This window comes from Electrona antarctica, assembly GCF_951216825.1.
Source record: "Electrona antarctica genome assembly, chromosome: 9".
NCBI classification, from domain to species: domain Eukaryota; kingdom Metazoa; phylum Chordata; class Actinopteri; order Myctophiformes; family Myctophidae; genus Electrona; species Electrona antarctica.
The window spans coordinates 37390385-37415516 of record NC_136790.1 but is presented as its reverse complement, the minus strand read 5'-3'; the positions used below and the strand labels follow the sequence as shown (position 1 = coordinate 37415516).

Sequence of the window (25132 nt, the reverse complement as noted above, 5' to 3'; positions counted from 1 at the left end):
GCAGGGGAGTTATTGTCTTCCCTCCCGTGAGCGACGGGCGATCGAGCCAATCCGCTTACTCCCTCTTTCATCACGCTGGTCCCGCCCCGTTCCGAGCACTTCCAAATATGGCAATTGACGTCAGCACTACTTGCTGCTATCGCCTAGGAACCCGTGACGTCAATGACCGAAAATGACTGCTAGTGCCTATCAATTGGGCTATAATGTTTTTGTCCCAACAATGGCCTGTAGCCTACTATATTGTATAACACATCTTATTTTGATTTGATTATATAAAACGGTGAATAGGCTACTTATTATCAACTGATTATATATTTTAATATATAAGACCAGCAGGTTTAGGTTTATAGTACCATTGTTTATCACTAGGACACCAATCTACACTGTCTGTCTATAAACGGCTCAGTCTTCCCTCTTATGTAGAACTAGAAATGGAACCAAATCGATGAGTTACATACTAGTCTCGAGACTAGTCTCTCAAGACAGACTGTTGACTAAGGAAAAGCGCCCTCTTTCCTTTGTTTCCTTTGTTTTGCCAATGGGTACCTTAGAGTAGGCTACTACCCATTGCTCGAGACAGACTGTTGACTATGGAAAATAGGGCGCTGTTTCTCCTTTTTTGCCGATGAGTCCCCGGACCCATCTTTGAGAACCAGTGACCAGTAATATAACCAACATTTACATTTGAACTATATTTATCTACATTTGCTAAGGCGTTATTGCAGGGACGAATAGTTTTCATAATCCTCATGGGGGCCCGTGCCGCCCCCATGAGATGCGGCACAAACGGGACGAACCGAGGCGAATATAATATTCATGTCCAATTCCTCATGGGGGCCGAGATCCCTGGTCCAATTCCTCATGGGGGCCCTGGCCCCCCGGCCCCCACAGACTCTACGTCACTGCCTTATTGAACTCGTACTTTATATTTGTATAACACACTTTACCAATATCCCAAAGCCATAAATACCTAAATATTTTGCGATGAATATTGAATACTGTAGGCCTATTTATTGAGTGGTGTAAACCACTCCTACAACTGGCTTTGTTAGTTTACGTGTCTGTCTGTTTGTCTGTCTGTCTGTTGGTTGCTATGGTCACCCAGTTCACACGGGTGTGATTTCATTACGTCACACATTAAGTCAGACCACAGCTGATCAGTCTATATAAGACCTTACACCACTCAGTTCACACGGGTGTGATTTTATTATTATTAACAACAATACCAATAATAATAATAATAATAATAATAATAATAATAATAATAATAATAATAATAATAGTAGAAAACGGAAAATATTAAAATAGTTTAAGACTTGATGCAATCCTACCTGGAGGGGAGGGAACAGATGGTGGAGGTGAATGGAACACTGTCCCCCCCCTCCCAGTGAGCTGTGGCGTTCCACAAGGGAGAATATTAGGTTGTTCTGTTCCTACTAGGTTGTTCTGTTCCTAATATATGTTAACGACATGACTTCAGTTTGTGACTGCAACTTGTTCCTGTTCGCAGATGACTCGGCACTGCTAGTCTCGGACAGGAACAAACTGCAGGTTGAAAAGGCCCTCAGCTCGGAACTCGGTAGAATCTGCACCTGGCTCGCTGATAACAAACTATCTTTACACCTGGGAAAAACTGAATCCATTCTCTTTGGCTCTAATAGTAATCTCAGCAAGGCAAATGGCTTCTTGGTTAGAGTGGGTGACAATGTTATCACACGTAAAGATGAAATTACCTACCTAGGTTCCATCCTGGAGGCTAATCTTTCCGGTGATAAAATGGCCACCAACGTAATCAAAAAGGTCAACCATAGAACAAGATTCCTTTACAGGATCTCCTCACTGGTGACAAAAACACCTTGAAGACCTTAACAGGAGCCCTTGTACAGGGTTTCTTTGACTATGCATGCACCTCCTGGTACCACAGCACCTCAAGGGCCCTTAAAACCAGGCTCCAGACTTCCCAAAACAAACTGGTCAGGCTCCTACTTGACCTCGCCCCCCGAACCCACCTCACCAGTACAGCATCTTGCAATGGGTCTGGTCCACAAGATTCGATACACCACCAAGATACCCATGTACCTGTCTAGATACTTCCTTAATGTTAACAAAGTCCACACCCACAACACCAGAGGGAGTGCAACGAACCATGTACAACCCAGATTCGGCACAAACAAGGGACTAAATTATTTTCGCTCCTATGCCACCAAAATGTGGAACGCCCTACCAACAGTCATTAAGACATGCGAATCCCTTGACTCCTTCAAAACCGCTCTCAAAGGGCACCTACGGACGGCTGCAATTCGAAACTGGCCCCTGTAAAATCGGAATCCCTCAAACACGGACGCAAGGACAACACAAGAGACGGTCGCGGCCACACAGCCAACTCAAGGTACAGCCACTGAGCCGACTTTTCCCTCACTGTATATGTTTCTTTTCCCTTTTTACCTCCTTTATGATGAATTCCTGTTCTGTCCTTTGTCTATATAGAAGTGTCTATTTGTACGTCTCTAAATGTTTTTGATGAATTGAACATTGTGGACCCTATTGGAAACAAGTGTAATGCTTAATTGGGTCGTCCACTCACAGTTAACAGCCTTTGTATTGAGTTTGTGCTTGAAATGTACTGTAATTCTGCAAACTGTTAATACATTTTTCAATCAATCAAAAGTGTATGTGAAGTTGAACTTCCCAGAAGTCCCCATAGCACTTAATTCGCAATACAACAGTGACACCTGGTGGTGGAGATGGAAAACACTATAAACCAAATAAAAATCTAAATGTAGGCTATAAAATATAAATAGAGCACTTCCCATCAAAGGTGTACAGATGAAAAGTATGTCACAAATAAACAAACAAACAAACAAACGGATGAAAGCAGATTCATATAGGGAATAAACTAGGGAGTAAAACAAGATAAAAACAATGGAAATGAAATGAAATGATTACTATATTTACCCAGGGTATCTGGGCTAAGCTCAAGAACTTGTTTCCAGCCAGGCCCTGCTCATAGAACATTTCATCGTAGTGGTTCAATGCCTTGTTCAAGGGCACTTCAGCGGTGGTAATTTTAACGTGTCGGACCGCTGATTCGAACTGGCGACCTTCCGGTATCTGAGCTTAGCCCAAATACCCTGGGTAAATATAGATTTCATTTCATTTCATTTCAAGACCGCTCCGCAATCCGTTCGGCCACCGCTGGAACAAATTAATTAGGAAATAGTTGCTTCGCCAGCAAGGGCCAGGTGGAAAGTAATTACTAACAAAGTACATGTACTCAAGTCAATTTGCAGATAGTATTTTCACTTTTTCTATGCCCGTATACTTTTACTTCTACTCAATATACATCTCAGAGGCAAATATTAGGCCTAAACATTTACTCCACTACAATTATTTGAAAACTTTAGTTACTTTTGTGGATTATTATTATTATTATTATTATTATTATTATTATTATTATTATTATTATTATTATTATTATTATTATTATTATTATTATTATTTATTTATTTTACTTTACAAAACATAGGCTACATGAACCACTTCAGCCCTATTTAAATGCTGGCTATTTGAAATTAACCAATCTACAAGCTCTGCACAACACATTGCGATGGGACTGCATACAGCCTGCTACTTTTAGTATAATTTGGACTCAGACTTGTAATGTGTGTTTCTACATTGCAGTATTGATACTTTTACTTAAGTAAAAAATGTGAGTACCTTTTCCACCACTGGCAAGAACCAACTGGACTTGTTCATATTCAGTTGCGTTTTATAATGTCCTCTTCTCGTTGTACACATACAAACAATGTACACATTGTATACATATTGAATGGTGTATTGTAAATTATTATATTGTATACATTTATTATTTTATATTCCCCACAAAATACCAACCTATATTTAATAGGGTTGGAAGAAAACATAATTATACTACCCAGTCCCATATCCACCCTCTGGACTCCGGAAGCCAACAGGCTTCTTTAGTTTAAAGAGGGACATTTGGTATATCGTTTTTTTTATTGGCCTAAAATAGTGTCTATATACTTAACTGTACATACATTCATGAATCCACTTGCTGACCGGCTGTCCGTATTGAGGAATTTTTTATATAGGGGATATACTGTGACCTTTAGAAGGCAAGATTTTCACATTTTCATTATGCTTTATGTAGCTCCCTGGATCAGCAAACACAGGAAGGCAGTTCAAACTTTGCCCCAAAACACCCTGGACAACACCCCAAGCATTCTACACTATTCTCTCTTCTGGCTCTCAAAGTGTGGATTGACCTCTGAGATTTCCCATTCCATCAGAACTTCACACTCAATCTCCATTTTCCACCACTGTCTGGCCTACCTCACCCCCCTAGCACTCACCTCTTTCCTGACACCTTATACTCTACCCCCCTCTGTAGGGACTACAGTTGTATCACTTCTTGTTGTCTATTTTGATGGCTCGTTATGCAGATGTATGTTGGTTACTTTTTCCACACCACACGTTATTTAGATAGACATGATTTAGGGCTCCATTTTCGTCACCACTAAACCCCTTATCCCTAAACTTCTTTGCCTTTTTTTTTTTTTTTTTTTACTATTTTGCAAAACATTTTTGAATAGTTAAAATGGCCAGTCTGCAAGCTCACAACGTGTCAATGTAGATTGGCTAGTTGAACGATTCAAAAATGTTTTTCAAAATAGGCAAAAAAGGCAAAGAAGTTTAGGGATAAGGGGTTTAGCAGTGACGAAAATGGAGCCCTTTTAGACTTTAGAAGTTTAGACAGATGCTAGGTTTGATGTTTACCTGGTATCCTAGTTAATTTGTAGTACACAATACTTTCCCTACGTTTTCTTTTTCAGAAGCATCTTGTCACATCACAGGTTTACACACAGGTATAAAGAATTGGGTGAAAAGAAGGGGAGGGCATGAGAGAGCAGGGAGAAAAGAAAGAAAAAACGAGAAAATGTCAAGGATAAGCAAAAATCTAAGATATATAAATATAGGCCTACTGTATCACACATACCAGTAGCATTATCAGGGCTGGTATATGTACATGACGTTAGAGAAGACATATTGGTGCATGAGGTCAGATACAAAGGTGGTGGCACCTTGGTAGGTACAGCAGCAGGTATTTACAACTTTGTTTTTTTTTCAACCAACTTTCACGTTTTAGGTTGTTATTAGAGAAAGTAAAAGATGAGTAGGCCTATATGTTTTTTTCATTTGACAGGGGGGCGGGGGCATATTCGAACATGGGGCTAAATACGTCTCTCTCTTTTTTTTTTTTTTCAAGATTTTACGCAGATTTCTTTATTAACATTTACTATAGTAGACCACAGGAAATTACATCTGGTCACAAAAGATCACAGCATCTACTGAATGTGAAGGTAGAGGTACGAGGGGGATGCCATACTGTGTGTCGTAGGCTCAATGTCAGTTTGTTACCTCACCCTTCATATTCAATAGATCCCGTGATCTTTTGTGGCCAGGTGTAATTTATTGGGGTCTAGTAGGACTATAGTAAAATATAAAAAAATAAATCACGATATTCTTTGGTAATAAAAATACATATTTAGCCCCATGTTCGAATAAATAGCTAAAATTGCTAAAACTAAAGAAAGCAGCAAATGAAAAAAAAGTAACACTCACTCATCTTCTACTTTCTCTAATAACCACCAAAAACATGAACCTTGTTTGAAAAAAACTAAAGTTGTCCTTTGGTGCAAAAGAGTATCAACGTATTTGTCAGGTTCAACCACATTTTTGATAGGATCCAAAAGGAAGCACGCACATTTCAGAAAGCTCTACAGGTTCTGAACAAAAAAATACGTACAATGAGAAAGAAGGGTTGTCTTCACACTGTGTATCTGCTCCCAGGAAACTTTTATTAAATAAACAACGTTTCGACCCTTCCGGGTCTTCGTCAGAGCAGGTGGCATACAGTACAGGTGGACGAAGACCCGGGAAGGGTCAAAACGTTGTTTATTTGATTGGGAGCACAGTGTGCAGACAACCCTTCTTTCTCAACCACATTTTTCACAGGTAAATCCACATGGTGATGGTACGAGCAGTAACTACCACAGGTAGGTTATCAATGACAGGGCCGGTGGTCAGGCCTGATTGATTCATACAGTAGGCTAGTATTGATTAGTAGGCCTACCGGTAGCTCTTTGTAGTTCTCTGTTGACCTGGGATAATTTATTCTGATCACATCAGACACACATCCCCTAGTTACCTAGTAGATCAGCACGATACAAAAACAGTGTTCACAAACGTGCATACCGGTAACTCCCCTGACTGATTTATTATTTGATTCATGCATACATTCCTTCAGTCATTTAATTTGACAAATTAAAATACCATACACAGATAATATGCATATGGTACCCTAGCCTAGTAAAGTCGCATTGCAGTCCTGCAGTCTTGGCTGCAGTGCAGAGGAGGCAGGAATAAGGTGTAGGCCTAGATCTGGCCTACTGTGTAGGTTGTAAAATGAGTGATGAAATGTAATATATCTTAATCAAAAAGTAAAAATCATAAAGTGTGAGTCTCTCAGTGCTCTAGTCTAGGATTAAAGGATTGTGATTTGTTTGTAGAATAGAATAGATGCTTCATTGCTTAGTATAGTTCAGTTGGATGCAACGTGACACCCTCCTGTATCAAGGGCAGACCCCACTCTGAGGAGGACCACGCCTACTGCCATTTTGATTGGCCGAGAGCGCTGTCTGTCATCCTTTACGTCCACACGTTTGCTCGCCGCACGAGACGCAGGGCGGGGTGTGTTCTAATTTATGATTCGACCGTACGATAGGAGGAGGGCGGGGTGGATTCTAATTTATGATTCGTCCGTACGACGGTGTCACGCGCCAAAACACAGCAGATCTACAAGTTCACAACGTGTTGCGTCCGCGACGCGTCGTGAGCTTGTAGATCTACTAAATTCGGAGCTGGTAGATCGGCTGTCATCGGTGGTGTTCGGCTGTTTTCGAATATAGGCGTGGTCTGTAGTCTGTTCCTTCGAGAAGTTGCTGTGTGACATTGTGCAGTGTGCGTTCATGACAGTAAAGGACGTGGTGGAAATTTACCGGCCAAAGTGAATACTAAAATTGGCTTTTCATGACGAATAAAACGCAACAAGTTTAAAAACAACAACCCGACAACGTTTCTTAGGTAAGTTGTGTTCATTTATTTGAGCAGTTTGATTTAAATCGCTTTACCGTTGTTTTCATATCAAAACGCAGGGTTGAATTGGGTTTTATGAAAGTTCACGGAGTTCGTCTTGAATTTATGTAATGGTTGATTGATTGCTCGTTCGTTACACAACGGGTTAAGTCGCGGTCGGTTGTGATTTAGTTGATTTTATTTATTTATTTATTATTTGTGGCATCAACAACAACAGGCACAGTGCATCGTGACAGGACGTTCACGTGTCTGTTTTTATTATTCAGTATATTCACGTAGCATAGAGCTTACACGTGAGCCGATATCTCGTGGACCTGTCGCCAATGGTGTGCATCCTCATGCCACCACCGGGGGCGCTGTTTCATAGTAATTCACACAGTATGCAGGGAGCCGCATGACAGACTGATTGATTCAATGAATGAATAGTATACATACTTTGCAAAAACTAAATGAACTGCCTAAACTGATTCATCGGGTTATTTGGTGTGGCTACCCATTGTGCAGAAAAAGAAAAAAATTGGTATGATTTGATTGAACTGTACTTGTACTGTAAGTGATATTCTTTGTAAAATGAGTGTTGGCTTCCCATAGTAATCTGTGTGATGGCGGGTCTCCCCATCCATTCTGGTGTACCTGAATTTACATCAGGAGAGAGAACTTTGACAGAATTCAGAATATAAGTGATTAAACAAAGACATGGGCAGACATTTTGGAATTGGAACTTTACTGACTGAAGATTGTGAAGAAATTGGTTTGACCCACCTGAAATTATATATATTTTGAGTTTATTGAAGAGCTGGTGAGACCCCTGCTAATGAACAAACACACACTTTGAATTGGCAAGAACTAAGTGAAACTGATTACTGATGGCAGATGCAACCTGTGGGGTTGGTGTGTGTGACACTGTGTGGTGGGTGAAAAATAAACAAATAGAATCCATGTGATGTGAGTGACTATTCTCACATGCTGTGACGCTTTTAATTGATTTGACAGCTTTATCCCCAATGTTGCACAGAGATGCACCCAATACAATCAACTATCACTTAATTTTAAAACCACTTAATGAAGGTGGTTTAACGTGCACGTTCATGCACACACATGTATACTGTATCTATTTTTTATCAGGATATGAGATAATTATTTTATTGCTAGGCAGGCACACGTGTTCTCATCGTGGTGCCCGGGGACCAGCAGGGGTCCAAATGGAACCGTTATGGGTCTATCTCAGTGTGCACAAATGGACCCTTGCAGGTTTTGTTGCATTGTTTTACACTCTCAGAGTTGCATTAACACTGAAGATTTTACAGTGTAGTTTTGGGTGTACACTGTAAAAAATAAATGGTATAAAATGGGAGTCTTTGGCCTAATGCGTATCAAACTGGGGGTGTGAACTGTGAAATTAAAAAGTAGACTCAATGGCTTAGCACACCTTTCAACAGAACATGATAAACGTCTATGTGGACATTTGAAAACAAATATTTTAATTGTGGTGAAACCTGGGACAGCTGTGTTTTACTGACAGACACAAAGCTTGTAACGGGGACAATCCTGAACGTCTGGTCTTCACACTTAAACCTGGTCCTGCTTTTTCAAAAATGGTTAAAAATGACCTGCCTTATAGGGACACAAGTCCTGTTGAAAGTGGTTAACATAGTTAACAGCTGCAGGTAGTAAAGGACAAGAAGTGGGCCACTGCCTTGCAGCCAAGTGTTGCTAGCACAGAGGGTGTGGTTTCACACTGCAGAACATTCTGTAATAATGACCTGCAAGGAATCTGGACTCCAGCCAACAGACTAGTCTGATCCTATTCCCGGCCAATGACAGCATACAATAGAGCACTACACTGAGGTATTGTATAATAGTAGTAAATTATACCGTAACATTTTTATAGCAATCTTTTCAATGGCGAATACACTAAAGTAAACATCATTCAGAAAACCAAACTTATGGGTATCAAATAGAGCCCGACCGATGCCAAATGTTTGATTCCTAGACCACATATTACAGATGTTTTGACTGATATATTGTCAGAAAATGTAATGTAAGTTAAGTTTCCAAATCTATTCGAAAAAACAAAACATGGATGTTTCTTTGCAAAACATATTATTTTATTTATTGTTCGTCAGAGCGGTCAGGTCACTGCTTCTCTTATTTGTATTTCTATTGCTTGCTGCTGGATATTGATACACTCCTAATTTGGGAATTTTAATGTGTTTTGTCACATTTATTAATCTGTACTCCTGAGTCCTGTTGCAATGCACAATCCATTGACAATAAATGAGATGTCTGTTTGTGTTATAGTTATACCTCTACTGGGTAGTTCTAGTAACATGGCAGTTCCAGTTTCTAAAAGACAAGTGTATGGTAAATGAAAGGTGATTTAAAAAAAAAAACATCGGGTCACATCTGTGAATTAATGACCGATTTAAAAATAAATACAAAAACAAGCAACAGAGCAAATCATTCCTGAGTTTCCTCATTCTCAGGTCCTTAAGATATTGTGACCATCTATTGATTTATTAACTCATCTTTTGATTAACTCATCTTGACACCACAATCTTTAACCTTCCGTTGGCCATCATAACAATTTACAATTAAAGTGCATAAGTGCTCTATAAACAAGGCAAAGGCACGTTCCCACCCATCCGAGGGGGGACTTTGCTGCTTCAGTGGTGTCACTCTGGCTTACATGTTGTAAACAAACAAACAAAGCCAGGTCATCTCCCTGCTTCCTGCCCTTCACAAACAACAAATTGACACCAGCAGCCAAACAAGACAAATGTACCAGTGGTACCACCGTACCACCAATCTTGTACATTTTCTGTACTGAATTTAGGCCATGAGTTGCCTATGGAGTATTGTATCACCCCTGGGGGAGGGGAAATTCCTCACACGGCAGATGATTCATTCAGAGATTAAGGGCAGTATTATGCATATCTTAAGTACCAGGTCTTATTACTTAACTTAAGACCTGGAGGCGTGATCAATGCCATTTGGCTATTCTGAGTGGCCAAACAGCATTGACCATGCCTCCAGGTCTTAAGTTAAGTAATAAGACCTGGTACTTAAGACACGCATAATACTGCCCTAAGTGTCTTGCTCAGGGACCCTTTAACTGTTAAAGGGTCCTGTTAAAGTTTAACACGTAGAAACCAGAAAAGCAGACAAACCTGTCTTACTTCTGCTGTATCATTCTGTTTTGTCTTGTTCTGAAGGTAGGCTACCGTAATTAAGGTAATTAGACTTGGGCGGAGGGGTGTCTTTTCTGTATTCAGCAAGCAGGCATTGCGGGTTAAGGGTTAAGTGTCTTGCTCAGGGGCACTTTGAGCCAAGGGTCAAACCGGTGACCTACTGATAATAACCAGATAGTGTCTCTGCACATTGCTATTGCACATTGCTGCCCAAAATAGATACATTGAATTTACAGCACAATCTATAGTGTTAGAGGATTATAACCCTTTTTATATTATGTGATACTTTTTGAAAAGGTTTTGTGTTTATGTTTTGTAATGTCAACCATAACATCAGACTGACAACGCATACTTGAACTGACTGTTATATGAATCTTTTAACCTCCAGGACCTTTAGACCTGCTCCCCACCATGGCTGTGTTTGGATCCCAAGTCCTGGTAGCTGTGAGTCGTTCAAGGTAAAAGACTTCAGCCACAACAGTAAAATCCTCAGAGTTAATTTAACTTGGAGTGTACAAACTATTTGCACAAGACTCAATGGTTGAATTAATATTCTCTGGTGTCCTGCATTTTGTTTTATAATTACATTTTGGGTCATGGGTGGGATGGCCGACTTGGAAGTATTAGAATTTTACACTGACTAGGTGCTGGTATGGTGTTGGGTAAATTCCAAGGGGAAATGCTTCTGAAGCGTTCTACTCCAAAATAAGTGCTAATAATGAGACAACACGTACTACTGGCTACACTGTAGCACTTTATTAGCTATGGCCAAATTGTCCATGCATATTTACTAGTAATAAATGATAGGTGGCATTTGGTGTTATCTGAAATGTACATTTCGTTTTGGTATGCAATGAATTATAATTATAGGGTTTAATGATTGTTTTACTTTTTTCTTCTTTCATTTGTTCTCCTAGTTTATTGGTTGAACTTGCATGAATGATGCTTGACATGTGGTGTCGTTAGCTGAACTAATGCTAACACTTGTTGCACGCCTGTGTCACGCACCGAAATCTCTGTGTGAATACACGTGTGTGTGTGTGTATATATATATATATATATATATATATATATAAACATATCGGCTATTTTTGGTGCATAACAAAGTATAACGGGGCTTTAATGCTTGTCTGTTTTTGTTTGTTTTTCTCACAGGGGGTCACATTTAATCTCCAGACACCAGCACCATGCGCGTCTCATGTCCGTGTCTCAAAGTGGTCCACTGTCTGAGACTATCACACAGCACCGTAGACCAGTTAACTGGACCGCACCACCTTCACAGAACCACAGACCTCAAGTGTTTGGACCCACCACTACAGAGGCTCATCGACATCATCTAGGCTACGCTCCAGTGCGCTTCTTCCACCGGTCATATGACAGGCTGGACGAGGCCAAGCCCACCCCCCCACAGACCGAAGCATCGGCCAGCAGCGGTGCCGTTGACAGGTAGGCCTGTGACAATTATCACAACAAAACCGTTATAGGTGAAGGCGCGCTCTACTCAGCGAGTCAAGTGGAGTCTCTGTAGCTGATGGGTGCAGATTCTTGAAGATCAATGGAAAAAGGGGAATATCCACACTCTCTTAATAAAGTTTGAGTTTCTTTATTTCATGAAATCACATGCAGCAGCAGTCCACCTAGAGAAACGAACACGTTTCGGCACACAGGCCTTCCTGTGTGCCGGAGTTTGAAACGCTGAGGAAGGCCTGCGTGCCGAAACGTGTTCGTTTCCACTGCTGCTGCATGTGATTTCATGAAATAAAGAAACTCAAACTTTATTAAGAGTGGGGATATTCCCCTTTTTCCTGTGACAATTATCCCCATTCTAAAAAGGCCTTCTAAATCAGTGTAGTTCTCACACGTTTTCATGCCAAAATGATTGCCAAATGTATTTGGCCATGGACCCCCATCTGAAAATGTGGTGTGCCGCAGGGACCCCCAGAAGAGAAGACGTGTGTTAAAAATGTGCAATTTTAGTTTGACAAGCAAAAGGCAAACAAGTAATTTAGACGTGTGTGTGTGTGTGTGTGTGTGTGTGTGTGTGTGTGTGTGTGTGTGTGTGTGTGTGTGTGTGTGTGTGTGTGTGTGTGTGTGTGTGTGTGTGTGTGTGTGTGTGTGTGTGTGTGTGTGTGTGTGTGTGTGTGTGTGTGTGTGTGTGTGTGTGTGTGTGTGTGTGTGTGTGTGTGTGTGTGTGTGTGTGTGTGCGATTAAACTGTGATATCGTTAATCTCAATAATTAGTCTCCACAGGAATCCGCGATTCTGCGCTCACGGAATTTACAGCTGATTTCAAAGCCGTCCGTGGAATTCTCGACCACCCGCGGAATAGTGGAATATAACATGACAAAGTTACTTATTACTACCAGTAGGTAGTCTAGGTACTATAATAGGGATTTGTACATGGTGAGGTGTCTGACAACACTTTATTATTTATGTGTTGTGTTTATTTATGTCCTGAGGGGACATAAATAAGGCGCGGACCGAAACGACGGTCCGTCCTCTAAAAGATTCCTTCTGAAACGGAATCTGTATAAATGGTTCCTACTGAATCCATGTCCTGACAATGACAAATTGACACTGCTAAAGCAGAAAAGAATAAATATTACACCCACATGAAGTATCCTCTAGTCTAAACTGTAGTTACTGTGGGCAGGGTTTGAATGACAACCTTTGCAACCAAAACAAATAAAACATGAATAATAATAATCGATCCCCAAAAATGATTATTGGAATCTTTGATTATTATGACTCATCCATAATTACAATTAATTGTATCTATTATCAAGAAATGGCTTGATAACTGGTCATTTTAGGTTAAATAAATTAATGTCCGGAATATTAACTAAGCCGCGGAATCAAGGATTGTTGTCTGCTGAATTAGGAATGTTCGCAGCGGAATCAAGACTTTTTTTCTGCGGATTCCTGTGGGGACTAAACAATACATTCCTTTTTGCCAGGCTGTTGGTGGAGGCCAGGAAGCCTTTGAGTAAGAGGATTGTGGAGGAGCTACAGCATTACTACAATGGCTTCAGACTGCTGGCTATAGACACCAAAATCGCATCCAGCATGGTCTGGAGGTTACTGCACGGACACAACCTCACCAGGAGAGAGCGTAGACGAGTAAGTAACACATTTTATTTATTAAATGCTATTTATTTTGGCAACCATAGAAATATGCACGTAGATACCTCATTGGAGCTGTGCAAGATCGTGACTGCCATATTGGTGCGGTCTATTGAAGCAGGGGGACTCTACACAATAAAATTCATAACTCACTGAACTGTCAACCGATTTTAATGCAGTTTGTTTTAACAAATGTCAGACGTGTAGTTTTATGAGGCAGCATTTTAACCGGAAACACATGTGACCCCTTCACATGTTTTTCCGGTTCAAATCTGCGGCTTAGTCAATCAAATTAATTTGAATAAAAACAGCGAACGGGGTATAATACCACCCTCTGAAGACTGGGACTGGAGTTGTGCCTTTTGACCCCGTCTGTTTGGTCAGAGTTAAAGTAGGAGTCATTTGGACAGGAACAGTAATGTCTTTAATGTCATTGTATTTTTTGTGTCTCCAGTTTATGAGGACCTGTGCAGATCTGTTCCGTCTGGTTCCCTTCACGGTCTTCATCATCGTTCCCTTCATGGAGTTCCTCCTGCCCGTCTTCCTCAAACTCTTCCCTGAAATGCTGCCGTCCACCTTTGAGACAGAGTCCAAGAAGGTATGTTGATCGCCAGGGGTCTGTACTTGGATCCCTCCTATTTTCCCCTCCTTGTCAAAAATCGCCAATCCACAAGCTCGCTACGCGCCGCAATGCGACGTGAGCTCGTAAATGGTCTATTTTGGCAGTATGTTCGGTTTGTTTGACATTCTGGCTGTATTTTGAAATCATAAATTAGGATCAGAATCTGAAATGAAACACTGGATTTGTGTTTGTCTTTGCATGGTCAGGAGGAGAAGCAGAAGAAGGGTCTGGCTGCTAAGCTGGAGCTGGCCAAGTTCCTCCAGGAGACCATCACTGAGATGGCCAGTAGGAACAAGGCCCAGGCGGTGGGAGACGAGACCAACCGCTTCTCCAGCTACGTCCAGAAGGTCAGTCTGCACCTGACTGTCTGCATATGAACACACACTACACCCAAAAAACAAACAAACCAAACCAAAAACATTATTTACCGAAAGTTACTTGTCTTTATGTCTCTCCCTGCTATTTGGATGACTTGAGCCTAATTTATACACTTGTATTCATACGACGGTGTGGCTTGCTGATGCAAATATAGATCTTATTTAATTGTGTAATCATACTGAAATTGCTAATAGATTTTCAAAAGACTTGAGTGTCCCAATATCATCAGGTACAGGGCAGATATGAGTCCCACACATGTACAACTGTAGACAAACTGTGTGTGTGTGTGTGTCATGTTCCAGGTGCGTCACACAGGGGAGCAGCCTTCCACCCGTGACATTGTGCAGTTCTCCAAGCTGTTTGAGGATGAGCTGACTCTGGAGCATCTGGAGCGCAGCCAGCTGGTGGTGCTGTGTAAGCTGCTGGAGCTGCAGCCCATAGGAACCAACAACCTGCTGCGCTTCCACCTGCTCATGAAGCTCAGGAGCATCAAGGCTGACGATGAGGTGAGAGCAACCACTCGGAACAGCTGCAGCAACACGTGTGAGCTTGTAGATCTGGTGTTTTTGACACGGGACAACTTGGCTGTACAACAGCCAGATGACCAGAGATCTCTTGCTCCTAATATTAACGTCTGGTGACATCTACATTTAATGAGTAAGCTATAACGTCACTGAACCAAGGGAATCTACCAACGCGCCTCAAGCCTGGAACTGTTGGTCTGGTGCATCACAGGAACAAGGAGTGGACACTGGAGCAGCGCAGACATTTTAAGCCTTTTATTAGGTGCTGGTATACAAAAACGACTAACGTGGGTTTGTTACGCTGGGTTTCTCCGTTGTCTGTACATTGAATTTGTATTCAATGTATCGTTAGATGGAGATCTCTGGTTGTCTGGCTCCACAAGTCTGCTTTTTGTAAAAAACAAAACAAAAAAGTCGGCTGTCTACTTTCACTGTGCTGGTACATAGTGTATCTCCTATGTGCACATAAACGTTGAGATGCACTTGTAAAGAACCTCACCCCAGAGGCTCTGTTTTCATTTTAAATGTGAAGCTTTGGTAGACTAGACTTAACAATTACGCACAATATCCTTAATCTTGATTTATACTTCCTTGTGTCTGTGTCGTTCGTAAATAGCAGCTCAACAAGCTCACAATGTAATGCATCGTGATAAATTGTGAGCTTGTAAATCGGCTATTGCTGTGGCGCGCATCCAAGTTTAAATCATTAACATTCATGTCTGCAGACGTAACCAAGAGGTAGAAAGGAACAAGGTGTTCTTTCTTGACTTGATACGGCACAGTTATATAACTCTGTGTAGTCTGTGTACTTGTAATACTATACATCGGAGGGACAAATGTCCCCACAAGACCCAAGAGTAGTAGAATTTCAGAAATAGACATTGTGAGGATCATTTTCCTGGACCTCTCAAAATAAATGGTTGTGTTAATGGTCATCAATGTTTAGAGTTAGGCTTACTTTTTCAAGTTATGGTTAGGATTCGACATTTAGAGGTTAGTTTTTAGGGGTTAGGGTTAGAATTATGCCTGATTTACACTAGGTGTGTCGCACCAGAAAACAATGTAGTTGTAGCTCTGCTATTTTCGGCTTTAAGGTTATGGTTAAAAATAGCTTTAACGTTTTGTAAAAAATAAATAAATGATGATATTCATTAAATTGCCATCCTAAGATATTGGATGTCCTCACAAGTATACTAATGCAAATGTGTGTGTTTCTCTAGATGATCGCTAAGGAGGGCGTGTCTGCACTGAGCGTGTCGGAGCTGCAGTCGGCGTGCCACAGCAGAGGAATGAGGTCACTGGGTCTGACAAACCAGCAGCTCCATGAGCAACTACATCAGGTACCGTACCATGTCTTGTTTTTGTTTTGTCTTGTTTTTCAACCCTCCTCAACCCCTTGAATCCATCCTTTCTTTTACAAAGATTCTTCTCATTTAGCTGAGACGGCTATGTTTCTCCAAAGAGCGGGTTTAGCCAGATCTTGATACTCAATCTTCCACCCACGCGTCCGCCACTCGCATCATTTCATTGTGCCGTAGCCCTGCATCTGTGTGAGGAGGAGAGGTGAGGACAGAGAAATCACTTGAGTTGCTTTAAGGAATGGGAACGGTCCTCGCTCAGTCAGCGTAATTTGAAGTGACGGCAGTTACTTGTCACACAGATGACCACTCTGGCGCCTCTCTCTCCTCTAAAAGCAAATTAACTTTTGGGATGCGATTTCCGAGTCACACTGGAGGACGTACTGTGGGAGGCGTGGAGGCAGAAATGTGAATACTGGGATTTTATTGTCTTTTAGTGTGTTCCTGGGTTTTTTGGTTGTCAGATAATCAATGAACCCTTGTATCTTTGCAGTGGTTGGATCTCCACCTGACAGAGAAGGTTCCTCCATCTCTGCTGCTGCTATCTCGTGCCATGTACCTGACTGAACTCAAACCCAAGACACCCATCATCCCTGCTGTGCCCAAACTAGAGGTATACACGATTCCACTATATTTCATATGTATACTTTATATATTGAGCCTGACTGATACATGAGTTTGTCCTTATTTGACTTTTCCGGCGACATTGCAGTCGGCAACATGCAGCCGATGTGTCCCGATTTTTAATCACTTTGGGCTAGTCATTGTAGGTGGAAGTTTCAAACGTTCTCCGACATGTTCCAAAATACCAGATTTACAATATCACAACTCGACCCACAGCTTAAAAAACGGAGAAAGAAACCGGTTTAATGTTTTCCACTGCTGTTTTGCAGAGCGTTACGGTGGTTCCTAAGGAGGATGAAGCTCCAGTGAAAGACGAGTCGTTTTCAGCCTCACAAGTCATGGTGGACCCTGCCCTGGTCCTCATGGACAGAAAGGTAGCACAACTCATCCTCGTAGAGGCTTCTTACTACTTTATGTAGGCCTCCATCTCAAACCTAATTTATACTCCATAGCATAGAGGTGTCGCTTGCCAAGCGACGCAGTCGTGTGATGAACAATTCACGAGGCTTTATTCAAACTTGGACCGTGTGAAACTGTTCAACTTGCTTGTTTTGTAGATGGAGCACATATTGGACCCGGCTAGGATTCTGGATGTCTCACAGGACATGCCATCCATGGAAGCCCAGCTGATCCATGTACGTTTCTATCACATGCTTGTCACTTTAAACGGTGCACAGAAATCGCACTCGACTTCAATATCTTATTCAAGGTTTCCTTTCTAAATCCAATCTAACATTTTTGTTTTGTTTGTTCTTATCTCTTTCTCCTCTCCCTCTAGGCCAAAGGTGCAGAATTGGCCCAACAAGCTCAGATGGCAGCTAAAGGAATGTGAAGTCTATAGTGATTTTCAGCTCATTGCGAGACCTGTGCAGGGGAACGGTTTACCATGTCAAATGTCTCCTAAATCCTGATCCAACATCACTGGAGCTGAGCTGTTCCACGTGAACGGTAACTCCATTCTTCACATAGGCTTCTTTTCATCCTGGAAGATCTGCTGCTTCAAGAACATACCAGAACCAAAGGTTCTTGTTTGGGAAGAGAACTTCACTGGGGGGAATTTTGCACTGTAACATATATATATTTGTAAATAGGATGTACAGACCAGTCCTGCTATTACTACTGGCATTACCTCATATGTACTGTAACAGATTACATTGGCTTCAGTGTGTTATGTACTGTATGTAAACAGAGACTGCATATAGAAGTGCCTTTTTATTTACACAGTAAATGTTGAGCTAGTGTTCTTTGCGGGTTTCCACCTACAAAGTATTTGTTTAGCAGAGGTTACTTGGACATTTACATGTCTGTAGAATGATTCTTTAAAGACCTGAAGCATTGGTCTGATTATTTGGAATCAGACAAGTGAATCATAAATCTTGATCATTCTGAGGCAGGGGTGGGCAACTGGCAGCCCGAGGGCCACATGCGGCCCCCACCTTCACTTAATGTGGCCCTCAGGTTGATGTCAGAATACTGATATAATATTGGTTTCAGCTGTTACTATTCCACAACATGCAAACATGACCCGCTTTTATTACTTCAGTCTAAATTAGTAGCTCATTGCTTCAACCCAAGTATAATTAAAGGCATTTGAAATTACATAAAAATGTTAATTTTCAGGATTCCAATTCAAAAATAGCAAAAATTCAAGATTCAAATTCGAATATAGCAAAAATAGCCGATCTACAAGCTCAAAACGCGTCGCGCTGCGACGCGGTTTGAGCTTGTAGATCGGCTATTTTTGCTACGACAGTAATATATGGCCCTAGGGAGTGAGAGTGGAACTATAGTGGCCCTCTGCATCGTCAAAGTTGCCCACCCCTGTTCTAAGGAGTGCAATTTAACGACCTTAACGACCTTAACGACCTGTCACTTGAACAAGTGCTGCTAAAGGGAGTAGTTGCTGTATTTTGCAGCCAGTGTATAAAGATTTCTATTGCAGTCGATATAATTTATTTATTTTTTGTAAATGAAAACATCTGGGGTAAAAACAAAAGAGAGGCAAGCCTTACTCCCAAGCCACTATGTCTTGATCCCTGGTATTAAATGAAATGGTTGAGAACTAGTATTGATTGGTCAAGAGAACTTAAGAAATGCTCTTCAGAGCTAATATCTGTATTGATTGTGGAGCACATCGTCCCTACTCTGGACAAAAGTAGCAGATGTACCAGCTCACAAGACAAAGACAATCGTTTTGCTATGTTTGGCAAAGAGATTTGGTGTAAAGGGAAAAAAGAGCAGTCAAAATCTTTTGAAAGCTCTACTAGCTCACACCTCATCACATTGTGAGCTTGCAGATCTGCTATTTTCAAATGGCCAAAGTCTAAAATAGGCATAACGTGGTTTAACCGATTGTGATGCCTACTATATCGAACTTTTTTTCCCACCCGTACCCCACTTTGACAACAACTGGTCTAAACCATACTATTTAGTAGTCAGTAGCAGAGGTGGTAGGATTTTCATAAATCATTGCATGGTGTGACTTGAAAGCTGGAGGCTTTTCTCCCTGTCCTCTTAACCAACATAAATATAATGACAATACAACTAAATGTTGCTTTTGCCTCTGCTGCTTTTGGATACAGAGCAGTTTATGTTATAAAATAGCCAATTCACAAGCGTCAACTTGCAATCCGTTGGCTATTTTCTAAATCTGGAAAATGAAACGGGTCTTGCTGGGGACCCCATGGAACTCCCTTAAGGACCTAGACCCCACGTTGAGAACCACTGACTGCTGGGGACCCCATGGAACTCCCTTAAGGACCTAGACCCCACTTTGAGAACCACTGACTTAGATGTCATCCTGTATTATATGTTTTAGAAACGTGCTGATTATTTCAATACGGCATGTAGTTCCCTGAAGTCTTTTGATATTGAGCCCAATCTCACAACTGACAATTATCTGATTTGTTTCAGAAGTGTAAATATAACCCTACTGACTTTATGGAATTGCATTGCGCCCAACAACCTGACATCATAAATGTAAAATTGCAGCATTCCTGCTGCTCTGCCCATGGAAATACTACTGTCCAAATGAAATATACTGTGAGGGTATTGATTATGAATTACTTTTTGTAATATGGTTCACACATCTGGAAAGAAAAGTAGCATTCTGCTCATTTCCAGCTCTGTGCTGGAGTAAAATAAATTGGTTATCCCATCAAATTGTGCTGGCCTGTGTTTCTTTTTAATATTTTCCCATCTCTCTCGATTTCATAATACACCACAAGTAAAAGTGAACATGATTTGAAACCCTATTGGTAACACTTTATATTAAGGTCGTCTTTATAATGCATTATAACACATTTATAATGCATTATAAATGTGCTTCTAAGGCATAACACTCGTTATAAATGTTTATAATCATGTATAACAACATAACCACCTTTAAACATATTATAATGCATTATGCTCAGTGGAACAGCACATTATAACTTGGTTATAAAGGCACATAGAGAAGTGCTGTAATGTCTGTCATAATGCATTATAACCATTTTGTTTATTCATTGGAATAATGTCTTATAAACATCTAATATGCTACAGCAGGACTTTGAGTAAAGTAAAGTGGCAACATTCTTTAATGGTTATTAGCAGTTGTATCATTTTATAATACCCTATAGCATGACTTTACAATTTAGGCATTTAGCAGACGCTCTTAATCCAGAGCGATTTACATTAAGCAAGAACAAAAAGCATGGGAATACATCACATATATAAAAAGCATTTTGTGTGACCTTAAGTAAAGTGACAACTTTCCATTATTCCATTTAATAAACACATTGGTTATAATGCATTATGACACAGACATTACAGCACTTCTCTGTGCCTTTATAACCACCTAAGTTATAGTTATAATGTGCTGTTCCACTGAGCATAATAATGCATTATGACCAGCACTTATAATATGTATATGTTATAAACGTGGTTATAAGTTGTTATACATGATTACAAACATTTATTACGAGTGTTATAATGCCTTTATAAGCACATTATAATGCATTATAAATGAGCTTATAAGGCATTATAAAGACGACCTTTATATAAAGTGTTACCAAGCTATTTTTAACACATTGGTGTATCTATGAGGGCTGCTGTAACACCTAATTTAACCTTGGGATGAATGAAGTACTTGCAATACAGTACCAGTGAATCATAAATCTTGATCATTCTAAGGAAAGGAGTGCAATTTAACAACTTGTCACTTGAACAAGTGCTGCTTAAAGGGATTCACAGTGGATTGAAGACAAGGTCATCCATTTTCAATTCATCAGAACATTTAAAGACATACAGATATACACTTCTATGCAAAAAGAAAATCATATACACTTAGAAAATAAGGGAAAATATGTACAGTAGGCTATAGAACAGGGGTGCCCGCACCTTTTTGACTTGAGAGCTACTTTCAAAATGACCAGCGCAACAAGGTCTACCCACCCAAAAAATATTATATCATTGCTGAAAATAGTTAAAAAATGTACCTGAAGGGGCTTTGGAATAGCGGCGCTGGTGTTACATAAGACAAACGCACTTGGAACGGGAAATAGCGGACGGAAATGGAATTGGTACTGTTTTGTCTTGAAAACAAAGTATTGCATTGTGGGTTTGAGCTGACAGGCCCCATTTGATGTTAATCAATTAAGTCACCTTAATTCAAGTGGCAGATGCCCTTTTCCTTTTTTAATTATATATATTTTAGGGCCATGTCATGCGATCTACCTGCAAAGCCTTTCTGATCTACTGGTAGATCACGATCTACCTTTTGGGCAGCCCTGCTATAGAAAAATGGGACGGGCTGTTAACTTAATTAGTTTGCAGGAGCCAGTTTCGAATTGTGTGCTCTGAGAGCTTTTTTTTATTGGCTTTTCTGCCTTTATTGATAGATACAAGTGGAGATTGACAGGAAAGAGGGAGAGAGACGGTGTGAGACATGCAGCAAAGGTCGGCATGAACAGGACTCGAACACGTGACGCGCTGTCAGGCTAGAGCGTATTATGTGGCCCAAGTGAGTCATTACAGAGTGTCTCTCCCAGGACCCTTACAATTATAATTCTGTCACAAAATTGCTTGCTATAGGTGGGATCTCTGTCGCGTCTCTGCTCTACCTGTAAAGTGTCTTGAGACAACTTGTTGTGACTTGACACTAATAAAATTAAATTGAATTTAAGAGATGGGTCAACAGAAAAAAAAAACGGAAAAAAAAAAACGTCTTGTTGGACACGGCTTCTAACCTTTCACCCCTGTTTGATCCTAAGTGGATACTGTATATCAATAGTTATGGATTGCTTTATCCTTGTGAATAAATTTTGGTTAACAGAGTTAACCAGAGAGATAAATGGGCTATGCAATAGACAATAGAGTCTAAAGACAAGGCAGCGATCCAAGCACTCAAAAGGTTAACCCTTTGAGTGCTCTGTTCGCCGCCTTGTCTTTAGTATTCCAGTCCCACCTTCTTTGAAGCACAAGCCTACTTTACATTATTATTTTTTGCCTGGTTGATTTTCTTTTTGTCGCTAGACAATAAGGTCTGTAATAGCATTTGTCGGTTCCAAACATTTCAATATTAGTCAACAAACCCACCCACTGATGCACTATAGACTTTTATTTGGTCTGGACTTTGGCAGGCGTAAAGAAAGTAAACAGAGGCTTTTTCACCGGTTCAGTTCTTTTTGGATCTTAGTTCATGAGCCAGAGCTCCAAAATTGGACAGTTAATTATGAATTGAATGTGCAAAACCATACCTATATTAAATTGTTATCACCATGAAACTTCCCCAGTTGATTACTTCAATTTAGACAATGATTTATTGTTATTACAATTTATTTTAATTTATATATGCAAATTAGGCATTATATAAGAAAATATGCAAACAATTGAAAATATGAAAAATCTATACCGTGGAAGAGTTATCATATATTAATTTACATATATTGATCCTATAAACAATTTAATGTGAGTATGGTTTTGCCCACTCAATTCATAATTAACGTTCCAATTTTGGAGGTCTGGCTCATGGACTAAGAACAAAAAAGAACTGAACCGGTTCCCAACCAGTGGAAAAGGGGCCAGTATGTCCATTGGTCCATGGGTCTACACTCCGGCCCCTAATTGTGCATAATTTATAAACACATTACTAAAATGTATTTCTAAAGAAACCATTAATAAACATTGGTATGTGGTATGTGTCATGTATGTAATCTTGACTGAATCTTCTCGATTGATGACACTGTAAACAGTTTACACGGAACATACAAAAAACAGTGAAGATGCTTTTCTATTGAATAGAAGTAAGTGTTTTAATTATCCATCATGTAAATCTTATCAGTATATGTAATCTTGACTGAATCATCACTGCAAACAGTGATGACACTTTTATCAGTCTTCAGCCTTCAATAGCAAACAGAGATTGTTGACAGTGCTGTGTACTGGTTTCTTCTTGCATAGAGGAAGGTGATGAGTCAGATCTGTACTATACTCCTCAGGTATCTTCTGCCTCTTGATCCTTTTATTTCTGGAACTCTGACATCTTCCTTTCTCCAGAGGCAGTTCTTCACTTGCTGATCATGAATCAGTCCAGTGCGTGTTTGCGGTCACCCACTGCAAACACACAGTCATCCAAGCATCACCAGGCCCAGTCCAGCTGTCATCATTCACAAGAGCCATCTCCAAACATGAGTCTCACATGAAGGGTCATCATAGCACCACATCTCCCTACTGGTTGAACCAGTTGAACCATCACAATGGATCCTGGAGCAAAAGAGGAAAGATTAGGGGCTCTATTTTCATCCATGCAAAACCCCTTATCCCTAAACCAGAGCCATAGAGTAACACAGAGTTACGCAAACTCCGTTCACTTCATGTGGTCAGTCCAATGGCGGCTCTACATAGACTTCTATTGAGAATGGGGACAACAAACAGGGACAAGTCCTGGACCGGTAGTAGGCAGAAATGCATTGGACTCAGGCAACAACCCAGCTTTAATGATCTTAAATCCCTTTATTTTAGATTGTTTTGTACAACATAAACATTACAGAGACTTTAGTTGTTACTGTACAATACTTTAAAAGTCTACTTTGTAAACTAAACTTACCCTCAAAGCATGTGACCTGGAACACCGCTGTTTTCTGCTGGGAAGTGTTTTGCACCTTGTCCCTGTGTGTGTGTGTGTGTGTGTGTGTGTGTGTGTGTGTGACTGTGTGTGTGTGTGTGTGTGCGTGCGTGCGTGCGTGCGTGCGTGCGTGTGGAGGAGGGCACTAGGCAGCAGTATATTTAATAGAGATGATCTCTGAGTGTGTTCCCCTACATTACAGTCATGTCTCTCTCCAGGGTTAAGATGTGGACATGGATTCTATCTGCCTGTTTAACCTGGATTTGTATCAGTCAAGCAGCAGCCATACCGTAAGTCTAGCTCCACAGCTCACAGCTTTAAAACAATAACAGCATGTAAAATGTACGTGTGCCGGTATTACCGGTAAGTCCACCCCATGGCTTCCTCATGCGGTTAGGTTTAGGGTTAGGGTTTGGGTATAGGCTTAGGCTTACTGTCGGATTATTGGGACGTATCACTGGATTTGAATTATTACTGGGTTGGATATTTTCTTGTTAGGAACTATTAAATTAGCCTATTATGAATTATAATTATGACAATTTAGGCATTTACAATTTAGGCATTTACTGTAGCAGATAATCACTAAATCCATGAACATGTTTATTTTTACAATCATAGGAAATACATGGTGACCATTCCTGCAGTAATCGAGGCAGGCTCTGAGGCCAGGTTCTGTGTGGATTTTAAAAAACCCAATGAGACTTCGACCATGACCATTCTGCTGGTCTCTCAAGAAATGAACAAAACAATCTTCCAGAAGACCTCTGACACACCATTCCTCCAATGTGGATTATTCCAGGTCACTTTGTTCAATCCCAATTCAACATCAGAAATACATTTTTAACGCATAAGTTCAGCTATTTGATATATTTCAATAGTTCAATATTGGTGGATTTTGCAACATAAATCTCTATATGTCAATGGTTACTTCTGTATCCATCACAGGCTCCAGCAGTACAGAATGAAATGATTCTTGATCTTGAGGTGGTGGTGCAAGGTCAAACATTCCTATATAGAGAAGCCATCAGGGAGATC

The 25132-nt window shown here is 40.5% G+C and overlaps 1 protein-coding gene across 1 annotated transcript; it reads left to right on the top strand.

Moving 5' to 3' along the window:
* Nucleotides 1-7005: 7005 nt before the first annotated feature.
* LOC306929551 (LETM1 domain-containing protein LETM2, mitochondrial-like) lies at nt 7006-18991 on the top strand. The gene is made up of 12 exons (XM_079510126.1): nt 7006-7164; nt 10756-10825; nt 11523-11813; nt 13324-13486; nt 13944-14087; nt 14318-14458; nt 14792-14995; nt 16234-16353; nt 16865-16984; nt 17265-17369; nt 17553-17630; nt 17774-18991. Exons 2-12 carry the CDS (start codon nt 10779-10781, stop codon nt 17825-17827), a joined length of 1467 nt encoding a protein of 488 aa, XP_079366252.1. The 5' UTR covers nt 7006-7164; nt 10756-10778; the 3' UTR covers nt 17828-18991.
* Nucleotides 18992-25132: the final 6141 nt, after the last annotated feature.